We start from the raw sequence: 22,704 nt of genomic DNA on the forward strand, positions 1-22,704 counted from the left end.
CTCCACCGTGAATTTCTATGGCTCAAATTCAATTCAGTAATCAAAAGTTGGAAAACCGAGCTTGGAATGCAGTGCGCTCACGAGTCACTACCGGTCAGCATCACCTCAGGGGAAGCATAATATCACCAGTAAATCAGCGCAGCGTGGTTCCTAGGTAAAATAATAAAATCACAGGATCCATCACCCAACCACGCGCCGCCGCAAGGCACATTTCTTCAGTGGGCAGCGGCGGGTTTTCAGAGAAATTTCGGCTGCTAAACGGGAGTAAACAACAACAACGGTCGACTACACGACATGGCTTTATCTTCCTGCCGGGTCTAGCGGTATCTATCTACCATGGATTGTTCGTCTACACGCAATGAGGGGAGGAGACCTGCGTAGATTGTGCCGAGAGGAACGAGTAGCCCGGGGACTGACCTGCCTCCAGTAACCCACCGCAGATTGATGACAGCAACCACGGAAGCGGCGGTCTCTGTGCGAGAGTTTATCGCCGGAGTTGGCGGATGGCTGGTGGTCACTGCCGCTCCGGTCAGGGTCCGCGGGCAGCAGAGCCTGGCGTGGCGGCGTCGGGGACGGAGACGGAGAGAGGATCCGGGCCAGTTTAGGTGGGCTTGGGGCGTATGTGTCCGCGCTCTGGGTGGGCCGTACGGGCCGCCTCGTGAGCACGCGGTGCAGTCCTCGGCGCCGGCGGTTGCCTTTCCATTTCGGTGCCGGTGCAGGCTCAGCGCCCGCCGCACGCCACGACTCACGTCGCATGTGCCACGCCACACTAAGGCTGGTCATAGTGGAGAGTAACTTAGACTAGTAACATACATATGTTACTAGTCTATGTTATTATCTTCATAGTGGGTAGTGTCATAGGTGTGGTAACATAGTTGCCTTCATTTATTACTTTGTAGACTCATTATGCATTGGAAACCGCTATGTGATGGTAACATATTATGTTACTTTATTTGCCTCTCTCCTCATTAACTACTTGCCACATCACCAATTTTGCTTATGTGGCATCTATGTTACTACCTATGTTACTCCCACTATGACCAGCCTAAGGGCGACCGTAACCAGAACACATGGCCCCACACGTCATTTTCCGCAAACAAAAAGCGAGGATATATACAAACATACGGAATAAATATAGCAAAACGGAAAGTTTTCTGATAAGTACAAAAATAGAGGGCATCAGATGTAATGAGTGCATCGTCATCGTGGGTGGAACATGTCTTGTTCCTCGCCTGATAATCCAGCCGATCGTGCGCTTCTGGTGCGTGCCGGCCGATCACGAGCGTGAGGCTGGCGTTGCAGATTCCTTCCGTCCGGAGGCCCAAACTTTGATGCCAATGGAATAGTACAATTTGGAAGACATATTCCCCCGCCGCTCCTGCGATGCGATTGGAGGCCTCAGGCTAGGTACGACACATGGCACACGCCCGTCCCATCCCAACTGACATGCATGCGCATAGTGCAATAGAAGATGCTCCCCTATCTCGGGTATCTTCTCACTCGAATGCCATCCATACATCCTTCATCCGCTGCACACGAGGCTTATCGCCCAACACCAACATGGCGCATGATGAATGAGACCCTGCCGATTTTCATTTTCCTTAAAAAAGAAAACTACACCGTTCCATGACCGAGTTTGACAAGAAAATCGAAGGAAATGGAGTATAGTAGTAGTAGTAGTTATAAGTTGAGTTTTTTGTTTTGTTTTGCGGGGAGTTGTACGTAGAGTTGTGTGCCAAAACCGCCAACACATGTGATCATTAGAATAATTAAAGCGTGAGCCAAAGTGTCCCTGCCAACATCATTCACTCATTTTAGCAGCAGTGGGGCCAACACGGTACACTTTAAATGCGAAAATTACCCTCGAGATCCGCTCCTCACCAACCCCAACCGAACCAAAAACATCTCAGTGCCGCTGTGCGTTGCATTCAGAAGCAAAAACAAAAAAACATTCAGAAAACAAGAGAAACCGAGGCAAGAATCTGCAGTTTCAAAGAGGGAAGAATCTGTCCCCAACTGCAAATATAAAAATTTGGTTTGGAACTTGGGTCAGCACAGCGGCAAAAAAAAATATCTTATAATAAAGTCAAATTACGAAAAGCGCCCTCCCTAGTGCAGCTGCCCCACGCCTGAAAGCGCACGGCGAGAGGGGGAAAAGGGGCAGAGGAAAACAGAGGAGCGAGCGAGGCGGGCCAAGGAGAGAAAATAGGCTCCTCGCGGCTCGCCAAGGCCGTATTCTGCAGCCAGCCACCGCCACTCTCCGCCGCCGTGATCCGCCTCGGTTCCGCCGTGCCGGGGCTGCTCGAGAGAGCGAGGGAGCCGCTCGTGTCTCGCCGCCTCCGGCCGATATCATATTTTCCTCTTATCCTGCCCTCCCCGTGGTTTGGGTCTCAGGGACCAAACCATCCCGCCGCGGCTTGCTGGCGAGCTGAAGGTGAGTGCTGCTATTCTCTCTTTTTTTTTCCTCCAATTAAGATTGACTGCGACCAGCGTCTGTCTGCGTGATCTCGGACAAGGAGGAGGAGAACAGAAGTAATCTTGTTTCGTTCTGCCGTTGGAGGAACAGCGGAGAGGGGGCGACTGCCTCTCCATCGGTGCAACTGTTTCCTGAAGACGTGAGCGTTCACCGCAGCTCCTGGTTCAGGCTGGAGGATTTGGTCGAATCGCTTCTGTACTAGAGCGTGCGATTTTGTGCTGGGTGCGGCAGCGGCTTAAGTTTTGCCGGTGTTCTTGATCCGCTAGGCCCCACCAGAAAGCGAGGTGCTCAGGAACTAGGGTTATGGATTGAAGGGCCTGAAAGAATAGGATTTGCGGAGCGTGCTAGTGGTTACTGTGAGTGGCAATTCGCACAATTCAGAGTGGCTCTTTTCTTCGGAGACATGTAGAATTGCAGTTGGGAGGAGGAATGCTGACTTGTTAGATTTACATTTAAATGAGCTGTTGTTTGTTCTTTTCAAAATCATCTTTCTCCCTATTTGTATCCAGTCTTCTGTGCTCTGTTAGTCTGCTGTGATTTGAGGAACTCTAGAATCTAGATGGTTGGCTTGTTATGCTACTCTGAATTGGGATCACTGCTGGAGAAGGGGGAATGCTGATTGTGCACCTTGCCTTTGCCGAAGAAATTAACATTTCGCTTTGCTAATAGTAGTGCCATTGATTAATTGTTTCAGTTTCTGCTTTAGCCATTTTTACTTGTAAATTGGCGATTGATGACACTTTTGTTTTTGAAAGAAATACAATTTTGTTTGTCGTAAAAGAAAAATCATATGCACTGCATAATCTCTTATTCGTTATTTTCCTTTTCATGTTTGCACAGTGCTTTTCTTAGTTACCAACTGGTGTATTTTCGCAGACATAATTGATTGTCCTTCGCTGGAGTTTACCAATGTCGGCAGGAGCCACTGTAAACTGGATCAGAACCCCATTTCACACCCAGAGATTTCATGACTTCTCAAGTTTAAGGTTACTCCCTCCTTCACTGCTTCAACTTACTCCCTTAAATGACGCTTTTTTGTTGAACCTGACTGATGTAACAATGTATTGTAGTTTTAGATGCCGAAACACTTTTGGATCAATTCAGCCTTGCTGGTTGGCAACTGATCAGGATTCATCCCTCTCCAAAGTCCGTGTGGCTGCAGACTACTCAGATTCAGTGCCAGATTCCAAGTACATGAGAGATCGGGGATACCATCCTCTTGAAGAAATCAAAGAACGCCCAAAGAAAAAGGACATTTCACTGACAGATGTAGAAACAGCTAGAACAGTAGTAGAGGTAACCTATGATAACAAAACAGTGCTTTTGTTGCTAAGTGCATCCAGTCATTTTAATTCGGCATAGCAATGACTATAAAGTGCCCCGGCTTAAGTCTGAGCATACATTTGTAAATAACTAACATGAATCCCTCCCGCTGTACTAAATATCTTATCGTTTGCTGGACAATGTTTCCATATTGTGTAGGCAAATAGCAAGGGATTGCTCGTATTTCCTGCCAGGGTGCATAATGAACCTCATGGACATGTTTCTTGGTCAGAATTTCAGTATGTTGTTGATGACTATGGAGGTAACTCCTTGGTCCACAAGCACATATTTTACAGAAGAATCTTCATCATTTCCCATGTTGTGCATCTAACACTTACACTGGGCGAAATTGCATACAGACATTTTCTTTCAAGTACCTGATGACGGGAACATCTTGGAAGATGATGATGCAAACAACCCTGTGGTAAGATGGCTTCTGTTTCCTTTTCTGTCGGTGTGTCTCTTGATAAGCACAGATGTTTTAATATGATTATCAGTGGTCTACTGACAGGCAAAAAATGGTTCACTGTCTTCCAAATTCCATTTTGAGTTGCATTATAAGGACCATGTGGTGCCTCGTCAAATTAGTTCTCGAGTCTGTATTTTGTGATGAAGTCATCATAATGTTGTCTTGTTTGACATGAACGCTATTCTCAAGTGTAGTGTGCATCATCGTTTTGGCTGCAAGAATATTTTTTTTACGACTGAAATGGCATTTTTATTGCAGACAGTTTTTATCGGAACGGATGGTGCCATTATCGGTGAAACTAGTGCGGTAACTAGTGATTTCAGCGACCACGTGGTCGTTGAGGATTCTATGGACATGCATGATAATGACAGCAAGGTTCGCTAAGAAAGTTTGTAGCTGCTTTCAGCTGGCATTATCTGTCAGTTTTCTCATTAACAATAAACCATGTCATTATTGATGCTCTCCGCTGTGAAATACCACAGGTTGATACAGAAATAACGGATATTCTTATAGAGTGGGGAATGCCGGTGACGATGCGTTCAATACATCCTATATATTTTGCCAAGTGTTTGACAAAGGTAAGTCCCGAACATTTACTGTGTGATAAGCAACTACTGAAATAAATCGAAGTGCCTTCTCTTGCGATGGAGGGGAGGTGGGGGTGGGGGTGTCCTAGGTAAATAACACACCCAGAACAATCTTAGCCTATCATGTAGACTCATATTTAGACTAAAACGGGTATAAGAATTCAAGATTTGCTAAAATTTCTCTCGAAGATACGTGCTCTTTGTCAACCGGAACAAAAATAATAATCAAGATATGCACTCAGCTAGTCAATGGAAAATAAGGACAAACATAAATGAGTTATATATTTTTTGTTGCTCTGTTATATGCATTCCGTCAGTTACTATGGTGTATAAAAGCTGCGCCCAAAACTGGAGTGGATTGCTGAAACATGCCATTTTAAAGTGCAGAACAAAATAAAATCTGCAAAACTCCACCTATTTTTTATTATTATCCTGAATTTTGCTGTAGAAGTTCATTAAATAGTAGATGCATTCCGTTTCGAAAAAGTAAACAGTAGATGCATTGGCTAGCATATTTCATAGCCTGAATTGTCACAAGGAGCACTACCTTATCTCCATCATTCCTTAACCACATTAAGCACACTTTTCTTATGCAGGCTGTTCATGATAATCATGGAGAGAAGATTGATAATCCATCAAACGGTGTCTCTATTGTAGGATACCTGAGACCTGCTTTTATCGAAGAAGAGTCTTATTTGAGGAGTTTATTTGGTGCTGAATACAGTGCCGATGGTTATTCATCTAATTGGAGAGGTGCTTCTCACAGCTTGCTCATAGTTGCTTTTATCACTCATGTGCTTCTATCCAGTTATTTGTTCTAATAAGAGTCAACCTAACAGAGGAATACAACAGAGAACCCCAGCCAGCTTCTGGAACCAATGGCCTAATTGGTAATTTGATCAGTGTAAATCTTTCATTCAGTTACTTGCCTTGAACATCCATATAGGTAATAGTAACTGAATATTCAGATGGTGATAAATCGAGATTGGACATCAACAATACGGAAAGTAGCATTGATTCAACCATCTACAAGCTGGAAATGATGTCAATTGAGCTGTTTTCCGTCTATGGTAAGCAGGTAAAGCATCCCTCTTCAAGCCAATGCTTTCAGTTGACAAGTGAAGGATAGTTCAGTCGATGTATTACTTTGTAAAGTGAAAATGGTAAATAATCAGCATCATTTTTCTTGGCTTGGTAGTCATCATGTTTATTGTTGCAGTTTATGATTGATCCACAAGACTTTCAAGATGCAGAACCAGATCTTCTTTCAAATCATGCTTCGGACATTATAAAACGCGTCAAAGAAAACAGTGATCAGTGTACCATGGCTCTAAGGTCCCTCTGTAGCCGGAAAAAAGGCCTTACAGTAGAGGTGTGTTTCTGTTCAGTAATGCTTTACTCAGCTTCGATACTCCTTAGTGGGTTATTGTGCATGATGAATAGGATAATTCTTACCATCAACTGAACTTTGGAGTTGCACTATCATACTATACCTGAAATTTATTCCTGAAAAAATAAAGATTCCTCAAAAATACGGAGCCTGAAATTTAATCCTGGTGATGTGTGTGAACTTGCATATGAACTATCATGCTTCACCTGAAATTTAATCCTGGTAATATGCATGAATTTACATCTAGTGGAACTATCATACTTTATCTGAAATTTAATCCTGGTAATATGTGTGAATTTACATCTAGTACAATATCTGAAACTAATCATTCTTATGTACAAGAAGCTCTGCTTTGCCTATAAACTTAATACTTCAGTGTAGAAAATGGCATCAACAGACATTTTCTCCTTGTTTATATTTTGTGAGATTATAACAGTACCTTTCCATATGTTGGTTGTGACAGTGCTGTTTCTACCTTCATGACTCGATTTGATTTTCTCATAGAGCTCAGTCTTATTCATTTTGCAGGATGCAAGTTTGATAGGTGTCGATAGTCTTGGTATCGACGTCAGAGCCTTTTCTGGCTTGGAAGCTCGGACCGTTCGATTTTCATTCAATGCCCAGGTGGGTTATTGGGCTTAAACTTTTTAAAGTACCTCTGGCATTTCCATGCAATCCAGAATAACCTTTCTGAACCTTTGGTTTCAGGCGTTATCTGAACGTTCGGCCGAAAAGAAGATCAAGCGAATGCTTTTTCCACGTTATCGCAAGACCGTGAAAGTTTCCGCTGAAGATGAATGTTAGCCAACTTATTTATTTTTAGCTTCGAACGCCTAACAGTAAGCTGGTGAGGACAAGGGGTGTGCAGGGAACTCAACAGAAGATGTGCACCCAGTCAGCTCCCAATTCGTTAGGAGAAGCTAACACCCGTCGACATGAAATGACCTCAAGTGCTAGAGTGCTCGATCGAGGTTTCGGCTTGGTCGGCTATATAGAAGGCCGACCACCCATGGTTTCTGACAAATAAGGTGGATGCCATGTATAGAGGAGCATCCTTGGATGCGACGTGAGGCGATCCGGTGTCGGTGTGCAATCTGCAACCGACCAAGTTTCATCGGTCATAAGTTTCCCTCTGAAAGAAATAAGATGCAGGAAACACAGGATACAAAGTGACAGCTCTGCCTCTTTGGCCTGAATAAACGACGTCTTCTTACATGTAACTAACTTGCTCTCATCCGTTTCCTTTACATGCTGAACAAAAATGCAATTATATTTTGCGCCAACATGCTGCTGTCGAAACATCGATGGTGTGGCTGCAATAAAAATATTACTTTGCCGTTATGTTTGGAGAGGCATCAGACATGAAACATGCTTATCGTGCAGAACAAATGTTTGGCTGCAATAAAAAGATTGTGACCGGAGAGATTAGAAGATAGTGTTTGCTCATACTAGTGAGGTAGTGGCAGTCGCCGTCCTGGAACGAAAATGGTGACGCTCTCTCGTCGTCTCTTTCTGCCTGGATTGGCCGGTGGCGCCTTTCTTGTGTGCCGGATTCGGTGGAAGCTGATGAAGAAAGAAAGCTCTGGAGCGTAGATCGACTGAATGAATGAAAAGGTCGCTGGACTGGACTGGCCTGCTGGGAGAGCCTCTATCAGTCTAACGTGTGTCACGTAGGAATAGGAAACGCAGGATTTAGATGTTTTTTCTTTTCTTTTGGAATGACAGAATTCCTGCATTCATTGAGAACAAATGAGTTTTTTTTTTTGGAAAAGGAGGTTAAGACCCCCGGCCTGCGGCCATCTTTATTTATTATTCAACAAAGGTCTAACAAGAACATACATCAAGCCACCCGAAGCCACCGCACACACCTACAAAACTCGATAATGAGGAGTGCTCCCATATCTAAATGCGGTGTCGTCGTCGATCCATCTATATAACGTATCGCAACCAACAGCCGGTGCAGCAGACCTAAAACGTACACCACATGCATACTAACGCCGCCATTTTCATCCGATCGCTGACCCATCTTCAGGAGAGATATTCGCATCATCCTTGCCAGTCCGTCCATCCGTCGACGCCACCATGGCGCCCAACGGTGCCACTGCCCCACGCTCTTCCATCCAGACGCAAAGATTCTGGAAGATCTGTCGTGCGTAGCACCTGCCGACCAGGCATGACACAACGTAGCACCTGTCGGCCAGGCATGACTTGACATCTTCATCGAAAGCTTCGTGCAAGACGAAGCTGCTCCAGCTCCTGCCTCTGTCTTCCAGCGTCACTCTACAAACGATGCTCCCAAGAGAGAAAACGACATCGCAGTACCGCCATCGTCCGATCTGGACGACTAGATCCTAGGGTTTCCCCCAGAGCAGCACGAGTGGGTCGACAGTAGTTACACAATGATGCCTTCATCAAGGTAACAACGCAGAACGCCGCCATCGCCTGCCATCGGCTCAGTTTTCACCGGTAACTATGTCTTCCCGACTCGCAGCCGGAGCTAGATGACGGATCTCAAGATCTGACCATCCAGCGTCAGGCAGATGGCCATCATTGCCGGCTGCACCGGCCAGATCGGATCTGACCGAAGGCGCCGCCAACCGGTCCACCATGGCTTCCATGCCGTAGCCGCCGATCTGACGCCCGACAGCGCGCCGAATGCAGCCGCCGCCCTTCCTGGTACAGGGCCGCGTCGCACCTGTGGCTGCCGCCGCCCGAGATAGGGCCGACCACCACGCAATCGCAGCCATCACCGTTGCGCCGCAAGGATTGGATCGGTCGCCGAGCTCGCATCCTAGACACCGCCGCTGCGTCGCACACGCCGCCGCCAAGAGTTGTCGCCCAACACCTCCTCGCGGCCTGGCCGTACCGCGCCGGCCGTGATTCTTGAAGGGTGGAGAAGCCCCGTCGCCATCCTGTGGCCCGGCTTTGCCTAGCGGCACTACGGACGGCGGTGAGGACGGGGTAGGTGAGGGAGTCCTGGATTAGGGGGTATCCGGACAGCCGGACTGTATACTTTGGCCGGACTGTTGGACTATGAAGATACAAGATTGAAGACTTTGTCCCGTGTCCGGATGGGACTCTCCTTTGCGTGGAAGGCAAGCTTGGCGATTCGGATATGTAGATCTCCTTCTCTGTAACCGACTCTATGTAACCCTAGCCCCCTCCGGTGTCTATATAAACCGGAGGGTTTGGTCCGTAGGACAACCACAATCATAATCATAGACTAGCTTCTAGGGTTTAGCCTCTACAATCTCATGGTAGATCAACTCTTGTAATACTCATATCATCAAGATCAATCAAGCAGGAAGTAGGATATTACCTCCATAGAGAGGGCCCGAACCTGGGTAAACATCGTGTCCCCCGCCTCTTGTTACCATTAGCCTTAGACGCACAGTTCGGGACCCCCTACCCGAGATCCGCCGGTTTTGACACCGACATTGGTGCTTTCATTGAGAGTTCCACTGTGCCGTCGCGATAAGGTTTGATGGCTCGTCTTGTTGTCAAGGACAACATCACCTCCGGAGGTACCCTGGCTGTAGGCCAGACTCTCCGGCTGGGCGGCTTCATCATGACCGCCCGTTCGGCCTCCACGCCGACGATGACTTCTCAGGTCATCAAGAACAACCTCCACGCCAGCTCGGAATTCGCCGAGCAAATGGATCCAATAGAGCTCTCCTCCCTTAACGAGCTCTTGGATCGCATCACCGCCCTGGGAGTCGCTACGGACTATGATCAGATCGGGCTTAAACCCGACCACAGGGAGATTAACTCGCCACTGGTCACCCATCAGATAGCGGTGGTGGAGGAACAACGCAGCGATTCTTCCTCTATTCTAAGGACGAACTATGTCCAGATTCCCGAGCTCTCTGAGCCGGATACCCGTCTACGGGAGGACATGGCCCAGGATCCGAACTTAGAATCGGGCAGTGGCCGGAAAAATTGGGCAACATCCTGGAGTCCGAACTGTCGAGACCGGGAACTCCTTTGCCCCTCGGTCTCAAATCGGGTCAAGGTTCGGATTTAAATCTACCCACCCACCCAGATATAGGCGATCTTTCCCACATTAGACAAGAGCCCCAAGAGACAGTACACCACTTCTGGGCCAGATTCCTCCTTGTAATGAGCAAGGTCAAGGACTGTCACGAGGAAGACGCAATCTCATTCTTCTGCAATAATTGCACGGACAAGGGAATTCTCAATGCCATAAGTCGCTGTGACATAGCACACTTTGCCGACTTGGCGACCATAGTACAGAAGTACTATGCAATGGAAAACGCCTGGAAAACCCAAACAAAATTCTGGGATCCTCCGACTCTAACTAAATCCCCCGTCCGAACTAAAAGGGTGCGCTGTCGTAAGCCACCCAATCCAATTACAAAGAAGCAAAAGCCCATCACATGGCGTGGAACCGTAATGGAGGGATGGCTCAACGGGCCATGCAAAATCCACAGCGCACCGGATGACATACCAACAGACAACCTTAGAGCATGTTGGGACTCCGGCAGGTGGCCAAGAGCAGCGAGGATCTCCTCATTAACAATGCCGCAGAGCTCCATCTCACGGAGGATAATAATACAGTACTGACAGTCTTTGAGACTTTTGCCTCAAATAACAGGTGTAAGCGGGTGCTCCGCAGCCTCACCGAAGTCTGCCACGTTGCAACAATAAACCCATGGAACGACACAGCTATAACTTTCAATGGAAGTGACGAGCCTCAATTTCGAACAGTCCGGGCACCAGCCGCGTTAGTCCTTAGTCCAATTGTGGACGGTTTCCGGCTTACTAAAGTGCTCATGGACGGCGGCAGCAGATTAAACCTCATTTACGAGGAGACTCTTAACAAGATGGAAATAGACAAGAGCTGCATTGAGCAGAGCAGCACGACCTTCAGGGGAATCATCCCTAGTCGGGAGGCGCGATGTGCAGGAAAAATCACACTAGACATGGTATTCGGCACGCCGGAGAATTATAGGTCCGAAGAAATCATATTCGAAGTGGCATCGTTCAGCAGCGGATACCACACCCTTCTAGGGCGGGATGCATTCACGAGCTTTCAAGTTATACCCCACTATGGGTACATGAAGCTCAAGATGCCCGGGCCCAATGGAATAATCACTCTAGCCAGTGATCCGGACATAGCACTCCGCGCTGAAAACAAAACCGCTGCACTAGTCCTTGAGGCATTATCCGAAGCCCTCACAGCCGAAGAACTAACCGCATTGCGCTCCACAGTGGACAGGGACGATGTGATACTCGACAAACGACCCAAATCCACCTCCTTCAAACCAGCATACGAAATAGTCAAATTCCAGGTCCACCCAACGGACCCTACAAAAATAGCATCAATCGGGACACAATTGAATCCCACAATAGACGCCGCACTATGAGAGTTCTTGCGCGAGAATTAGGACATCTTCGCCTGACATCCTTCAGACATACCAGGCATCCCACGCAGGCTGGCCGAGCATAGCCTAAACATACTAAAGGGATACAAGCCGGTCAAGCAGACTCTTCGGCGCTTTTCAGAACCCAAGCGACAAGCCATGGGAGAAGAACTGACCAAGCTACTCGAGGCCTGATTTATCAAAGAAATAAAACATCCGGACTGGCTAGCAAACCTGGTGATGGTACCAAAGAAGGACAAATCCTGGCGCCTATGCGTCGACTTCAAGGACCTTAATAAGGCTTGCCCAAAGGATCCCTTCCCCCTACCCCGCATCGATCAAATAATCGACACTACCGCAGGACACGACTCTTTGTGTTTCCTCGATGCATACTCCGGATACCATCAAATCAAGATGGCGGAGTCCGACCAAGCCGCAACGAAATTCATCACTCCATACGGCCCCTTCTGTTTTAACACGATGCCTTTCAGGCTAAAAAACGCTGGTGTAACCTATCAACGCATGATTCAGACATGCTTGGAAACACAAATCGGCAAAACAGTGGAGGCATACATAGACGACGTGGTCATCAAAACCAAACACGTTGAATCCTTAATAGACGACTTGAGGCTTACGTTCGACAATCTCCGAACATATGACATCAAGCTCAATCCGGAAAAATGCGTCTTTGGCGTACCTGCCGGAAAGCTCCTGGGCTTCATCGTCTCCAATAGAGGAATTGAAGCAAATCCGGCTAAAATCCGAGCTCTGTCAGTTGGCCACCCCAACAGACCTCAAGCAAATCCAGAAATTAACTGGATGCGTGGCTGCCTTAAGCCGCTTTATCTCCCGATTAGGAGAAAAGGCATTACCCCTCTATCGCCTTCTTCGACACACCGACCACTTCGAATGGACGGATGTGGCTACGGCCGGACTGGAAGAAATAAAGGCCCTCTTGGCCAGTAATCCAATCCTGGCCGCACCAAGTATTGGTGAGCCCATGATGTTATATATAGCTGCGACACATCAGGTTGTAAGCGCAGTGCTCGTGGTCGAACGAGAGACGGACGGACATAAGTTCCCGCTTCAAAAGCCGGTATACTACGTATCCACTGTCCTCACTCCATGCAAGTCACGGTACCCACATTATCAAAAGATAGCATACGCGGTCTTCATGGCATCCCGAAAACTATGACACTACTTTCAAGAGTGTTCAATCACGGTGGCCTCCGAAGTACCACTCAATGACATAATAAATAACCGCGACGCCACGGGCTGGATTGCTAAATGGGCTATCGAGCTCCTCCCATTCGACATTACATACAAACCACGACGAGCCATTAAGTCGCAAGTACTGGCTAACTTCGTCGCCGAATGGACAGAAGCCGATCTCCCTAAAGAGTACGGCGCGTACTCTAATTGGATCATGCACTTTGACGGCTCGAAGATGCTGGCTGGTCTAGGGGCGGGCGTTGTCCTGACATCTCCCACAGGAGATACAGTCCAATACGTACTTCAAATACTATACACAGATTCCAACAATGCAGCCGAATACGAGGCTCTGTTGCACGGTCTTCGGATGACGGTCTCCATGGGCATCCAACGCCTAGAAGTGCGTGGGGATTTGAACCTCGCAATATCTCAAATAAATGGAGACTTTGACGCCAAGGACCCAAAAATGGCGGCCTACCGCAATGTTGTTCTTAAAATGTCAGCTCGGTTCGAGGGGCTCGAATTCCACCACGTGGTAAGAGAAAACAATCAAACGACGGATATCCTCGCCCGCATTGGCGCTAAGCGCGACCCCGTCCCACCTAACATCTTCATGGAAAGGCTGTTCAAGCCATCCATGGTATGGGAAGGGGAGACTGGAAACATCAGTCCGAACCCAAAGACAACCCCAGACTCCGAATACTCTGACATAATCAGAGGCTCCGCCACCGAAATAACACCGTCGGCCCACGTGATTATGGCTATAATCGCCCCGTGGACAGAACCCTTCTTAGCCTACCTAAATAGGCAAGAACTCCCTGAGGACCAAAATGAGGCACGTTGTATTGTGCGGCGCTCTAAAGCCTACAAGGTCCACGAGGGAGAGCTTTATAAGAAAAGCACGACTGGAGTGCTCCAAAGGTGCATCTCCGAAGAGGAAGGACGACAGCTTTTGGCAGAAATTCATGCCGGACTCGGTGGCCACCACGCCGCAGCTCGGGCCCTTGTAAGCAAGGCCTTCCGTACAGGTTTCTACTGGCCGACAGCCCGAGCGGATGCACAGGACCTTGTCCAACATTGCGTCGGTTGCCAGCTTTTTGCCAATCAAAGCCATATGCCGCCTACCACTCTTCAAACAATCCCCATAACTTGGCCCTTTGTGGTCTGGGGGCTTGATATGGTTGGACCCCTTAAAGGAGGAAGCCATAAGAAAAAATATTTGTTGGTCATGGTAGATAAATTCACCAAATGGATAGAGGCCAAGCCAGTTAAAACAGCCGAATCCGGATCAGTGATAGACTTTATATCCGGAGTCGTACATTGTTACGGTGTCCCCCACAGCATCATCACCGATAATGGCTCCAACTTTACAGCCGACGAGGTGAAAACTTGGTGCGGAAAGATGGGCATTAAGCTTGATTATGCCTCTGTCTATCACCCCCAAACAAACGGTCAAGTCGAGCGAGCAAATGGTCTTATTATGAGCGGCATCAAACCCAGACTAGTGTGATCCTTGAAGGAATCAGATTCACACTGGGTCGAGGAGCTCGACTCCGTACTATGGGGGCTGCGGACCACGCCAAATCGCACCACCGGATACACACCATTCTTTATGGTGTACGGCGCAGAGGCGGTGCTGCCCTGCGACATTATTCATGACTCACCTCGAGTGCGCATGTACGAAGAGAAAGAAGCCGAGCTAGATCGGCAGGACAGTTTAGATGCCCTGGAGGAGGAGCGGGACGTTGCGAAGGCCCGTTCCGCATTTTATCAGTAGTAGGCTTGAAGGTACCAAGCAGAGAAGTACGGGCCAAAACCTATAACATTGGCGAACGCGTTCTGCGCCTCGAGCCCAAGTGGGAGGGTCCGTTCATAATCGACAAAGTTCTCACCGGAGGGGCGTACCGCCTGCGTGATGCATTAGATAACCGACTCGAGCCGAACCCATGGAACGCGGCCAGACTCCGAAGGTTCTACGCCTAGTGTCGAACTCTGTGTTCGTTCCCCTATCTCCATTTACTTTTTAAGATATCCCCTCTTTCTTTCTTTCTTTTCTTTTTATATATACCCTTAAGAGCTTTAAGTGTGCTTTGACCGCACACTCCTGCCACGCTATGTGTGCTCAGTATACCTGGGGGCTTCTTACACAGAAGCTTAGTTAATATAAATTATCTTCTGGGCTTTATGCCCACCACATATATGTCATTTCTCCATATGTGCCTTTTTTCACCATTATATGTATCGATATGACTTAAGTTTTGACCAAGCTGGGTTGCCTGGCTCTTCTGTTTATGCCCTACGTTCCCGTTAATTCAGTTAGGGCATAAGGGGAGCACCTCTGTGATTGTTACTGCCGGGTCAGCCGGATGTGTACCTCAAACTGGGTGAAGCCGAAAGCTAGCGTTCTTAAGGGAATACTCGGTCGGTGAACAAAAGGTGTCTTTTACTTATTATAAAAACATGCCCCCAGATGTTTATATCCTGCATTATTTTTCGCAGTTCTGACATGCGCATTAATGCATGCACACCCAGGGAAAGGAACCCTTAACGGAACTATTCTCCCTGGAAGATGTTTCTTACTATCCATGTAATATAACACAACTAGTTGGGTACTTGTCTGTTCAAGCACTTATGACCCCTACGCCTGGTTTCCACACGTACCCCGCTTTTTTCATAACTGAGCGGGTATTCGGATACACTTCGGACTATCGGGTCCGGAAGTCGAAGCGAAAAGGTTGGCCAAGACAAATGATTTACAATCTGGCTAGGGACAAAATGTGTCCTTTGAAGTACAAAGTCACTTAGACTGACTGAATTCTTCTTCTATACCATCCAACAGGCTGTCTAGCCTACAATCCTATTGGGAATACTTTGCAGCTAATGCTATATGGTCATACACCAGATGTACAGAGATCTCTTTCCCATCTGACCCTACAGGTCCGACCTCGGCCATGTGGTTCGGGTCAGCCTTGGTGTATCGTGTCTTCACCATGGCCCAGGCTTCCCTTGCGCCTTGTCGGCAGGCCGATATCTTCCATAAGCGGAAGCGCTGCCGCGCTCCCTTGAGCATCTCCACAATCTCCCCCATGCCTCCTGGCAGGGAGACGGATGGCCATAAGGCCTGGGCAATACCCTGCATCACCTGCCGAACTTGTTCTTGCAGTTGTGAAAGCTCCTGCAGGAGATCACCGGCAGACCCAGGCATCTCCTCGTCGGGACGACATGTTAACATACCTACAGACATAATTCTATTAGCAAGCTTCTTCGCTGAACATTATAATGGTGTGTTAGATCACTTACTGAATATGCCACGTCGAAGCCTCCTATTCTCCTTTACGGAGTCCGCAAGCTGGGCCCGAACATCCTTTAACTCGACGTCCAGTCGGATGTTCGCGTCCTGTAGAGCATTTTTCTCCTTTATAACCTTGGTCAGCACACGCTCGCGAGCCTTTAGCTGTCGTCAAACATGTTGCTCACCCTCTGGTACGATCTCTGGATTGCCTCCGGGATTGTCTGCAGAGTCTATTGTTGGAACTACATTCATGTTGAATACTAAAACTGGTGCATGCCATGACATTATTTACGTTCAAAGCAAATATTACCAGATGAGGCCTTCGTAGACTCCTCCATTACGGCAAGTGCGGCCCGCAGTTGGGCTTTGCACTCCTCCGACTCTTTAGACAACTGGGTATTTTTCTCTGTCAGAACCTATGCACACGATGATCCTTAAATCAGTTGTGCCAACTGTTTCAAGTTTCAGGGGCTACTGATATACATACTTATCAAATTTTCTTACCTGTATATCCTTTATGTACTGGTTCGTGGCCCTGGCGAGGCCACCTTGAGAAGCCCGGATGTACGCGTCCGCTGAGTTGAAGGCGTTGAACGCCTCTTCAGAGAAAGTAGGGTCGCATAGTGCGGCCCGTCGGCGCCTATGATTCATGGCGCTCTCCACTTCGGAGTTTGTAGCGGAGAATCTATCCGCATCCTCTGTTGGAGGATCGTCCGCGTTGACCTCCACCCTTGAGTCCGGCCTCGGAGTCCGGCTGGTGGAGGCGTGACCGGCAGGCTCTCCGGATATAGTCCGATGGGCGTTTTTTCTGTCAGAAGATAGTGGACATTGTTATATCTTAATGATTATAATTTCGTGGCAGGTTTTTAAACATACCTTTGCAACGGCGTCTCGGTCCTGACTGCCTTCCTTTTAAGCCTACCCGACTTTGGTGCCCCTTGTTGGCGAGTCACTGCGGGTTCGGCTTGGCGCCCCGATGGCCTTCCCTGTAAGGCGCAATACATGTGCGGTGGGTGAAGTGTAAAGAGGGAATCCTTTTTGGAAGTTGGGACTCTGGCTTTACTTACCTGGGATACAGGGAGTAGGCCCGGATAATCGGCTGTAATGGCCACCATCACACCATCGCAGCTTAACTGATAAAATGTCCTGTCAACAAGCTCCACAAATGTGTCCGGATCTTCTTTCAGTCCGGGGTCGAGAGCTCAGTTGAGGTCCTCCGGCTGTGGAGATGGGATGTGAACATCCTTCATAGCTCTTCACAGTTCCTGCTATGAATTGACGAAGTAAGCATTCGTGCTAAAAATGTAGGAAAGACTGGAATAAAAGATAGCGTCTCACCCAGCTTGGGGGGTTGTACATGGAGAATCCATCCCGTGGCTTAATACGGATGAACTCCTCTTCTTCTCCTTTGTACAAATCGGACAGTATCTTCACCAGAGCGGCGGGAGAGTCCGGACCTTTACGGCCGCAGCGGGTGGCATCGTCTTCTCCATTGAAGTGCCACATGGGTTTTCGCCGATATTGAAGTGGCTGCACTCCCCGCATTATACATATGGACATGACTTCAATTATTGTCAGTCCTGATTTGGTCAGCGTATTTATCATGTTCATCGGGAAAAGGATCTCTCTGTTATCTTCCTCCTGGGGGCTCCTGGGGCGCCAGTTGTGGCGTTTCTTCAACGGGGCATTCATGAACTCGGGAAGGCCTTTCCGAATAGGGTTCGGAAGAGGGAAATCCTCCATGTAGAACCACTCCGAAGGCCAGTCTTCGGATGTCTTCTTCGGGGTACCGGATAGGTATATGGTCCCGGTGATACGCCATATTTCGGCTCCGCACACTTGATATACCGACCCCTCTTGAGTGCGGGGTACGAGGCAGAATAGCCTCTTCCACAGCTCGAAATGGGCTTCGCAACCCAAAAATAGCTCGCAGAAGGCAACGTAGCCTGCGATATGCAATATGGAGGCTGGGGTGAAGTTATGCAGCTGGAGGCCATAGAACTCCAGGAGCCCGCGGAGGAAAGGATGGACTGGAAATCCGAGTCATCTCAGCAAATAGGGGACGAAGTATACCTGCTCTCCCTTGGATGGGTTTGGATAGCTCTCCGCTTGCTCCCCGCCATTATAAGTGGCTAGTCCAGCTCGGACGAGGACCATGTACGCAGGCGGGAGAAACCCCTTGGTCTGCAATTCTACTAGTCGGCTGTGGGGGACAGAACATTTCTCCTAATCGCCTGGCCTAGTGCTACGGGAGTGAGAGGAGGAACCGCGACGACCGGCCATGGTGGTATGGATTTTTACGGGCGCGCTTTGATGAATACTCGCTGGGAGGAGATGGTATGATTTGGATCTGAGGATCCCCGTCTCTTTAAATAGACGATTTACTTACATGGTCAGGGTGGCAAATGTAAAAATGCCCCGACTTCTCGCATTCGCTCGACACGTGGAGATAGCCATTATTGCAGCACAGAAGCCAAGGAGTGCAATATTGAAGGGAAGCCGGACACTGCTCGTTACAACAGGTACTCTGGAGAATTTGGAGAAGAACCCGCCTTGCAATGCCGAAGACAATCTGCGCACCGAACTCATCGTCATTGAAGCCTAGTTCAGGGGCTACTGAGGGAGTCCTGGATTAGGGGGTATCCGGACAGCCGGACTATATGCTTTGGCCGGACTGTTGGACTATGAAGATACAAGATTGAAGACTTCGTCCCGTGTCCGGATGAGACTCTCCTTTGCGTGGAAGGCAAGCTTGGCGATTCGGATATGTAGATCTCCTTCTCTGTAACCGACTCTATGTAACCCTAACCCCCTCCGGTGTCTATATAAACCGGAGGGTTTGGTCCGTAGGACAACAACAATCATAATCATAGGCTAGCTTCTAGGGTTTAGCCTCTACGATCTCGTGGTAGATCAACTCTTGTAATACTCATATCATCAAGATCAATCAAGCATGAAGTAGGGTATTATCTCCATAGAGAGGGCCCGAACCTGGGTAAGCATCGTGTCCCTCGCCTCCTGTTACCATTAGCCTTAGACGCACAGTTCGGGACCCCCTACCCGAGATTCGTCGGTTTTGACACCGACAGTAGGGATGGGTGGAGTCGAGTGGCGGTGGCTATGGTTTACCCCTGGGTCGCCCACGGGGACGACACGGAGTCGAGGCTTATGTCCATGTCTTCTGTTAACATACTCCTATTTTCTGCACGGTTTCAAGCAAATGAGTTGGCCAATTAATTAGAAAAGGCCAAGCGAAAACCACATTTCCCAATTAATTATGGAGAATTGGGCGAACACAATCATAACAGTTGAGCACACATAAAAACCCCACGCACACCACTTCAAAGAGGACCTCGGCGAAACAGCTTCTAGGCGTCATCGTCATCACTCCTCCCCTAAAGACCCACTTCGCCCATTCTGCGCCCAATGCGCGCACACCACGCATCCCGCACGACCTCCCTAGGCGCCCATTCCGCGCCCAATGCATGCACACCATGCATCCCGCACGACCATGTCAGGCGCCCATTCCGTGCCTAATGCGCGCGCACCACGCATCCCCGCACGACCACGTCAGGCGCCCATTCCGCGCCCAATGCGCGCACACCACGCATCCCCGCACGACCACGCCAGGCGCCCAATGCGGTCGTGCCTGCACACGACCTCCCGGCGCTGCGTCAAATCCGCGCCAGAAACCACGCGCATACCGACACAGGGCCGCCGGGCGCGCTATGGCCTCTCCGTGCCGCCCAATGCAAGAGAGCACCGGTGCCGCCCCTAGCTGCCACCACCAGTCGCCGCCGGCCCGTCGAGCCCCGCGGAGTCGCGTGTCACCACGAGACCGGGACGTCCCGTCCCGCCTGAACGCCCCGTCGGTGAGGGGGGAAGCTCCGCCGCCGCTGCCGCATGCACGGGGCTTTTCCAGACAGTGTTCTCTAGAGCGACGAGGGAGGGAAGAGGCAAGGTGGGGGGTGGCGGCGGGGCCGACGCCTGGGGTTGCACCCGGGTCACTCGGGCGGGATTGGCACGGGGCTCTCACCTCCTAGGATTACAGAACATATGAATTCTAAAATTGCTTCAATCCAGTTCAAAGAACATATGAATTCTAAAATTGCTTCAATCCAGTTCAAAGAGGGACGAGGATTTGCGGCACGCAAGTGCAAGGCCACTCAAGTCCCTGGTGCCAGCTTTTTATTTGGACACTGATAAATGCCACACGTGTGGCACATATACATGGCAACTCCAAACATTTTTTATGACAAGTTTAGTGACACGAGGATGACAACTTTAGTTGTCAAGAATGACAACTTTCTTTACGGATCATTAGTTTCAGTTTTTTTCTCTGGGTTTGTTTTTTCTTATCAGATGGCAACTTTAGTTATAAAAATGTCAGGACCAGAGTGCTTCGTGCCACACGTGTGGCACTTATCATTTGAGTATTCTTTTGGCTTCCAACTTTTAAAGTTTTATATCTTTTAAATGGAAAAAATAAATTAAGTTTTGTTTTCCTATTCGTGTTCCTCATGACCAGCGCTTTGAAATAAGATCTACATTGAATATATTTTGACGACTTTAAAAAAATGTTAAGTTTCAAATGTTGAAGCTTGATAAAAAAAAACCATTATTTTGTGTCTACGACCAACAAAAAAATGCTTAAAATTATATCTTTGAAACTTGTTGAAACTATGCATTTTTAGATGCAAAAATCGTAAGTTTCATTGTTGAAACTTAAAGCTTTTCGAGGGGATTTTCTTTTCGTGAGAGACCAACTACTTCGCGAATCTCAAGATAAATCAAACGAGCGGCAGAACTTGACAGATGAGTGCCCCCGCACTTACTTGCCCTGCGAATCTCTGTTCAAAGAGGCATGTAACCAGGAAGAGTTTCACACGAAGAATGGAGCCGGCTGCCGCTCGGCATCATTATCGTTTGGAGGCTAAGAAATTCTCGAGAACTTCACGCAAGTCCAGAGAAAAATCATACTCCGCGTTGATTCCAAGACGTAAATCGACAGTGGCACTTTTCTCTCTGTCCATCAAGCACAAAGCAGCAGCCAAAAAAGACGTGCACTACCACTATCGCTTAGAGACATGACGAGACACGAAAGAGATGCATCCATTCACGCGGAGCCGAAACTTCCTCTCGTCCTTTCGCCGTAACCGGGTCCGTACGTACGGCGACTGTGCGGGAGAGAGCGACGCCGATCGAAGACGAAGAGGACCCAGCAGCCGAACCGCACGCGGAAACTGTGGCCGGATCGTGAGAGCCCTCCAAGAATCCGTGGAAAATTAACCAAGCTCGTGGCACGTCGGCCTCCGAGCGCGAGCGCGAGAGGCCGACTGATCGGTGGCGCGCGCGGGCGGCCATGCGCGCCGCGACGGGGGGAAGCAGTGACACGGCGACGAGACCGGTCTGGTCGAGTGCCGTCGCTGCCATGGTCGGAACATACATACGTCGCTGCTCGCCAGTCGCCGTCGAGGAGTACGTGGAGGGCGAGCGCTGCAGATCGATCGCTTCGGCCACACGATTGAAGATTGCTTGGCGCGTGGGGCGGCAAGTTTCCTACTGTGGTTGCTCCGTCGGTGCACGTACCGATCCGATCGGATCGATCAACTTCGACCCTAGTACTAACTACTTCTCGCCATGGCCACTTTAAGATCTCTTTGATTCTCAGAGTTCTTTTTTCTTTTCACGAAACATTCACAAAGTTGTTAAAACAAAGATGTAACAAAAACACACAAAATTCTTAAAACATAGGCATAACAAAAACGCATGATCAAATCGCCGTGTCGTCGTGAGAGCATCTCTAGTAGTAGATCCTTAAAAGGCTTTAACTTCTTATATATTTTTTGTTTTGAAGAGTTAAACCCGACTTAGCCAAACTTTTATCAGGCTCAACTCCTTAAAAAAAATTAAGCGACAGCTCGGCTGGCCCTCAAATATACTCGACTGGCGTCATTTCTCAGGATAAATTCCGGCCCTCTCCCGCCGGCCCGTAGCGATCCACTGCCCCTCCTACCCCACTTTGATTCGGTTCCCATCCGCCTTCGCTGGAATCTACCGATATCTCGGCCGCCAGTCGCCGCTATAGCTGGATCTACCGATATCTAAGCCCCCGTCACCTCAATCTCGTGGATGAGAAAACCCAATTGAGGAGCTTCTTTTGTTCCAAAACGAAGCTGGAGGACGACGAAGACGATGTAGAGGACCCGCCAAGGAGCTTGGTGGCGCCATTATCGCGGCAAGACCGGCGAATTTTGTCGTCGTCCGTGGATCGGTTTGAGGGGAATCTTCCTCCTTGAAGCCACAACGTCTACTGTTGGTCGTCTCGCAGACCCGTCGTCCACCCCTAGCTCCAGCATCGTCTCACTAGGGCTCTCACCTCCTCTACCCTCAAAGTGTTTGGCGAATTGATTAGGTGCATTCATTTAGCTATTTTCATTACGTTTTGATGTTTTTACAATTGAATTCAACAAAAAAATATTGCATAGTGTAGATGAAGAGGTTGAGGGAGATGTTCTTCGACAACTCTTCATCGAACGAGGAGGAAGAAGGAGATGATGATTTCAAAATG

General features: G+C 48.7%; 1 protein-coding gene and 1 long non-coding RNA gene across 3 annotated transcripts in view; one reads left to right on the forward strand and one right to left on the reverse strand.

Moving 5' to 3' along the window:
• Positions 1–728, reverse strand: part of LOC119277854 — a 3,915-nt gene extending 3,187 nt beyond the window's left edge. Inside the window, exon 1 of the long non-coding RNA XR_005137348.1 lies at positions 418–728. This is a non-coding gene — a long non-coding RNA (uncharacterized LOC119277854). The remainder of the gene's footprint in view (positions 1–417) is intronic.
• Positions 729–2,165: 1,437 nt separating this feature from the next.
• LOC119277855 (uncharacterized protein At3g49140-like) lies at positions 2,166–7,603 on the forward strand. Of its 2 annotated transcripts, none has more exons than XM_037559186.1 (13): positions 2,166–2,434; positions 3,317–3,462; positions 3,547–3,772; positions 3,959–4,061; positions 4,159–4,223; positions 4,527–4,643; positions 4,751–4,846; positions 5,452–5,608; positions 5,695–5,745; positions 5,824–5,933; positions 6,075–6,227; positions 6,774–6,869; positions 6,954–7,603. In XM_037559186.1, the coding sequence occupies exons 2-13, from the start codon at positions 3,386–3,388 to the stop codon at positions 7,047–7,049; spliced, it is 1,347 nt and encodes a 448-aa protein (XP_037415083.1). In that variant the 5' UTR covers positions 2,166–2,434; positions 3,317–3,385; the 3' UTR covers positions 7,050–7,603. The 2 variants fall into 2 exon arrangements, with proteins under 2 accessions (XP_037415083.1, XP_037415082.1); XM_037559185.1 differs by having other exon boundaries at positions 3,353–3,462.
• Positions 7,604–22,704: the final 15,101 nt, after the last annotated feature.

The sequence above is a fragment of the Triticum dicoccoides genome, chromosome 3B (genome assembly GCF_002162155.2).
Source record: "Triticum dicoccoides isolate Atlit2015 ecotype Zavitan chromosome 3B, WEW_v2.0, whole genome shotgun sequence".
Lineage (NCBI taxonomy): Eukaryota > Viridiplantae > Streptophyta > Magnoliopsida > Poales > Poaceae > Triticum > Triticum dicoccoides.

Bases quoted from the DNA above. Each gene is read 5' to 3' on its own strand.
- LOC119277855 (XM_037559186.1), top strand. From the start codon at position 3,386: ATGTCGGCAGGAGCCACTGTAAACTGGATCAGAACCCCATTTCACACC. The intron at 4,062-4,158 runs GTAACTCCTTGG...AATTGCATACAG, and splicing joins TGTTGTTGATGACTATGGAG to ACATTTTCTTTCAAGTACCT. The intron at 6,870-6,953 runs GTGGGTTATTGG...CTTTGGTTTCAG, and splicing joins GATTTTCATTCAATGCCCAG to GCGTTATCTGAACGTTCGGC.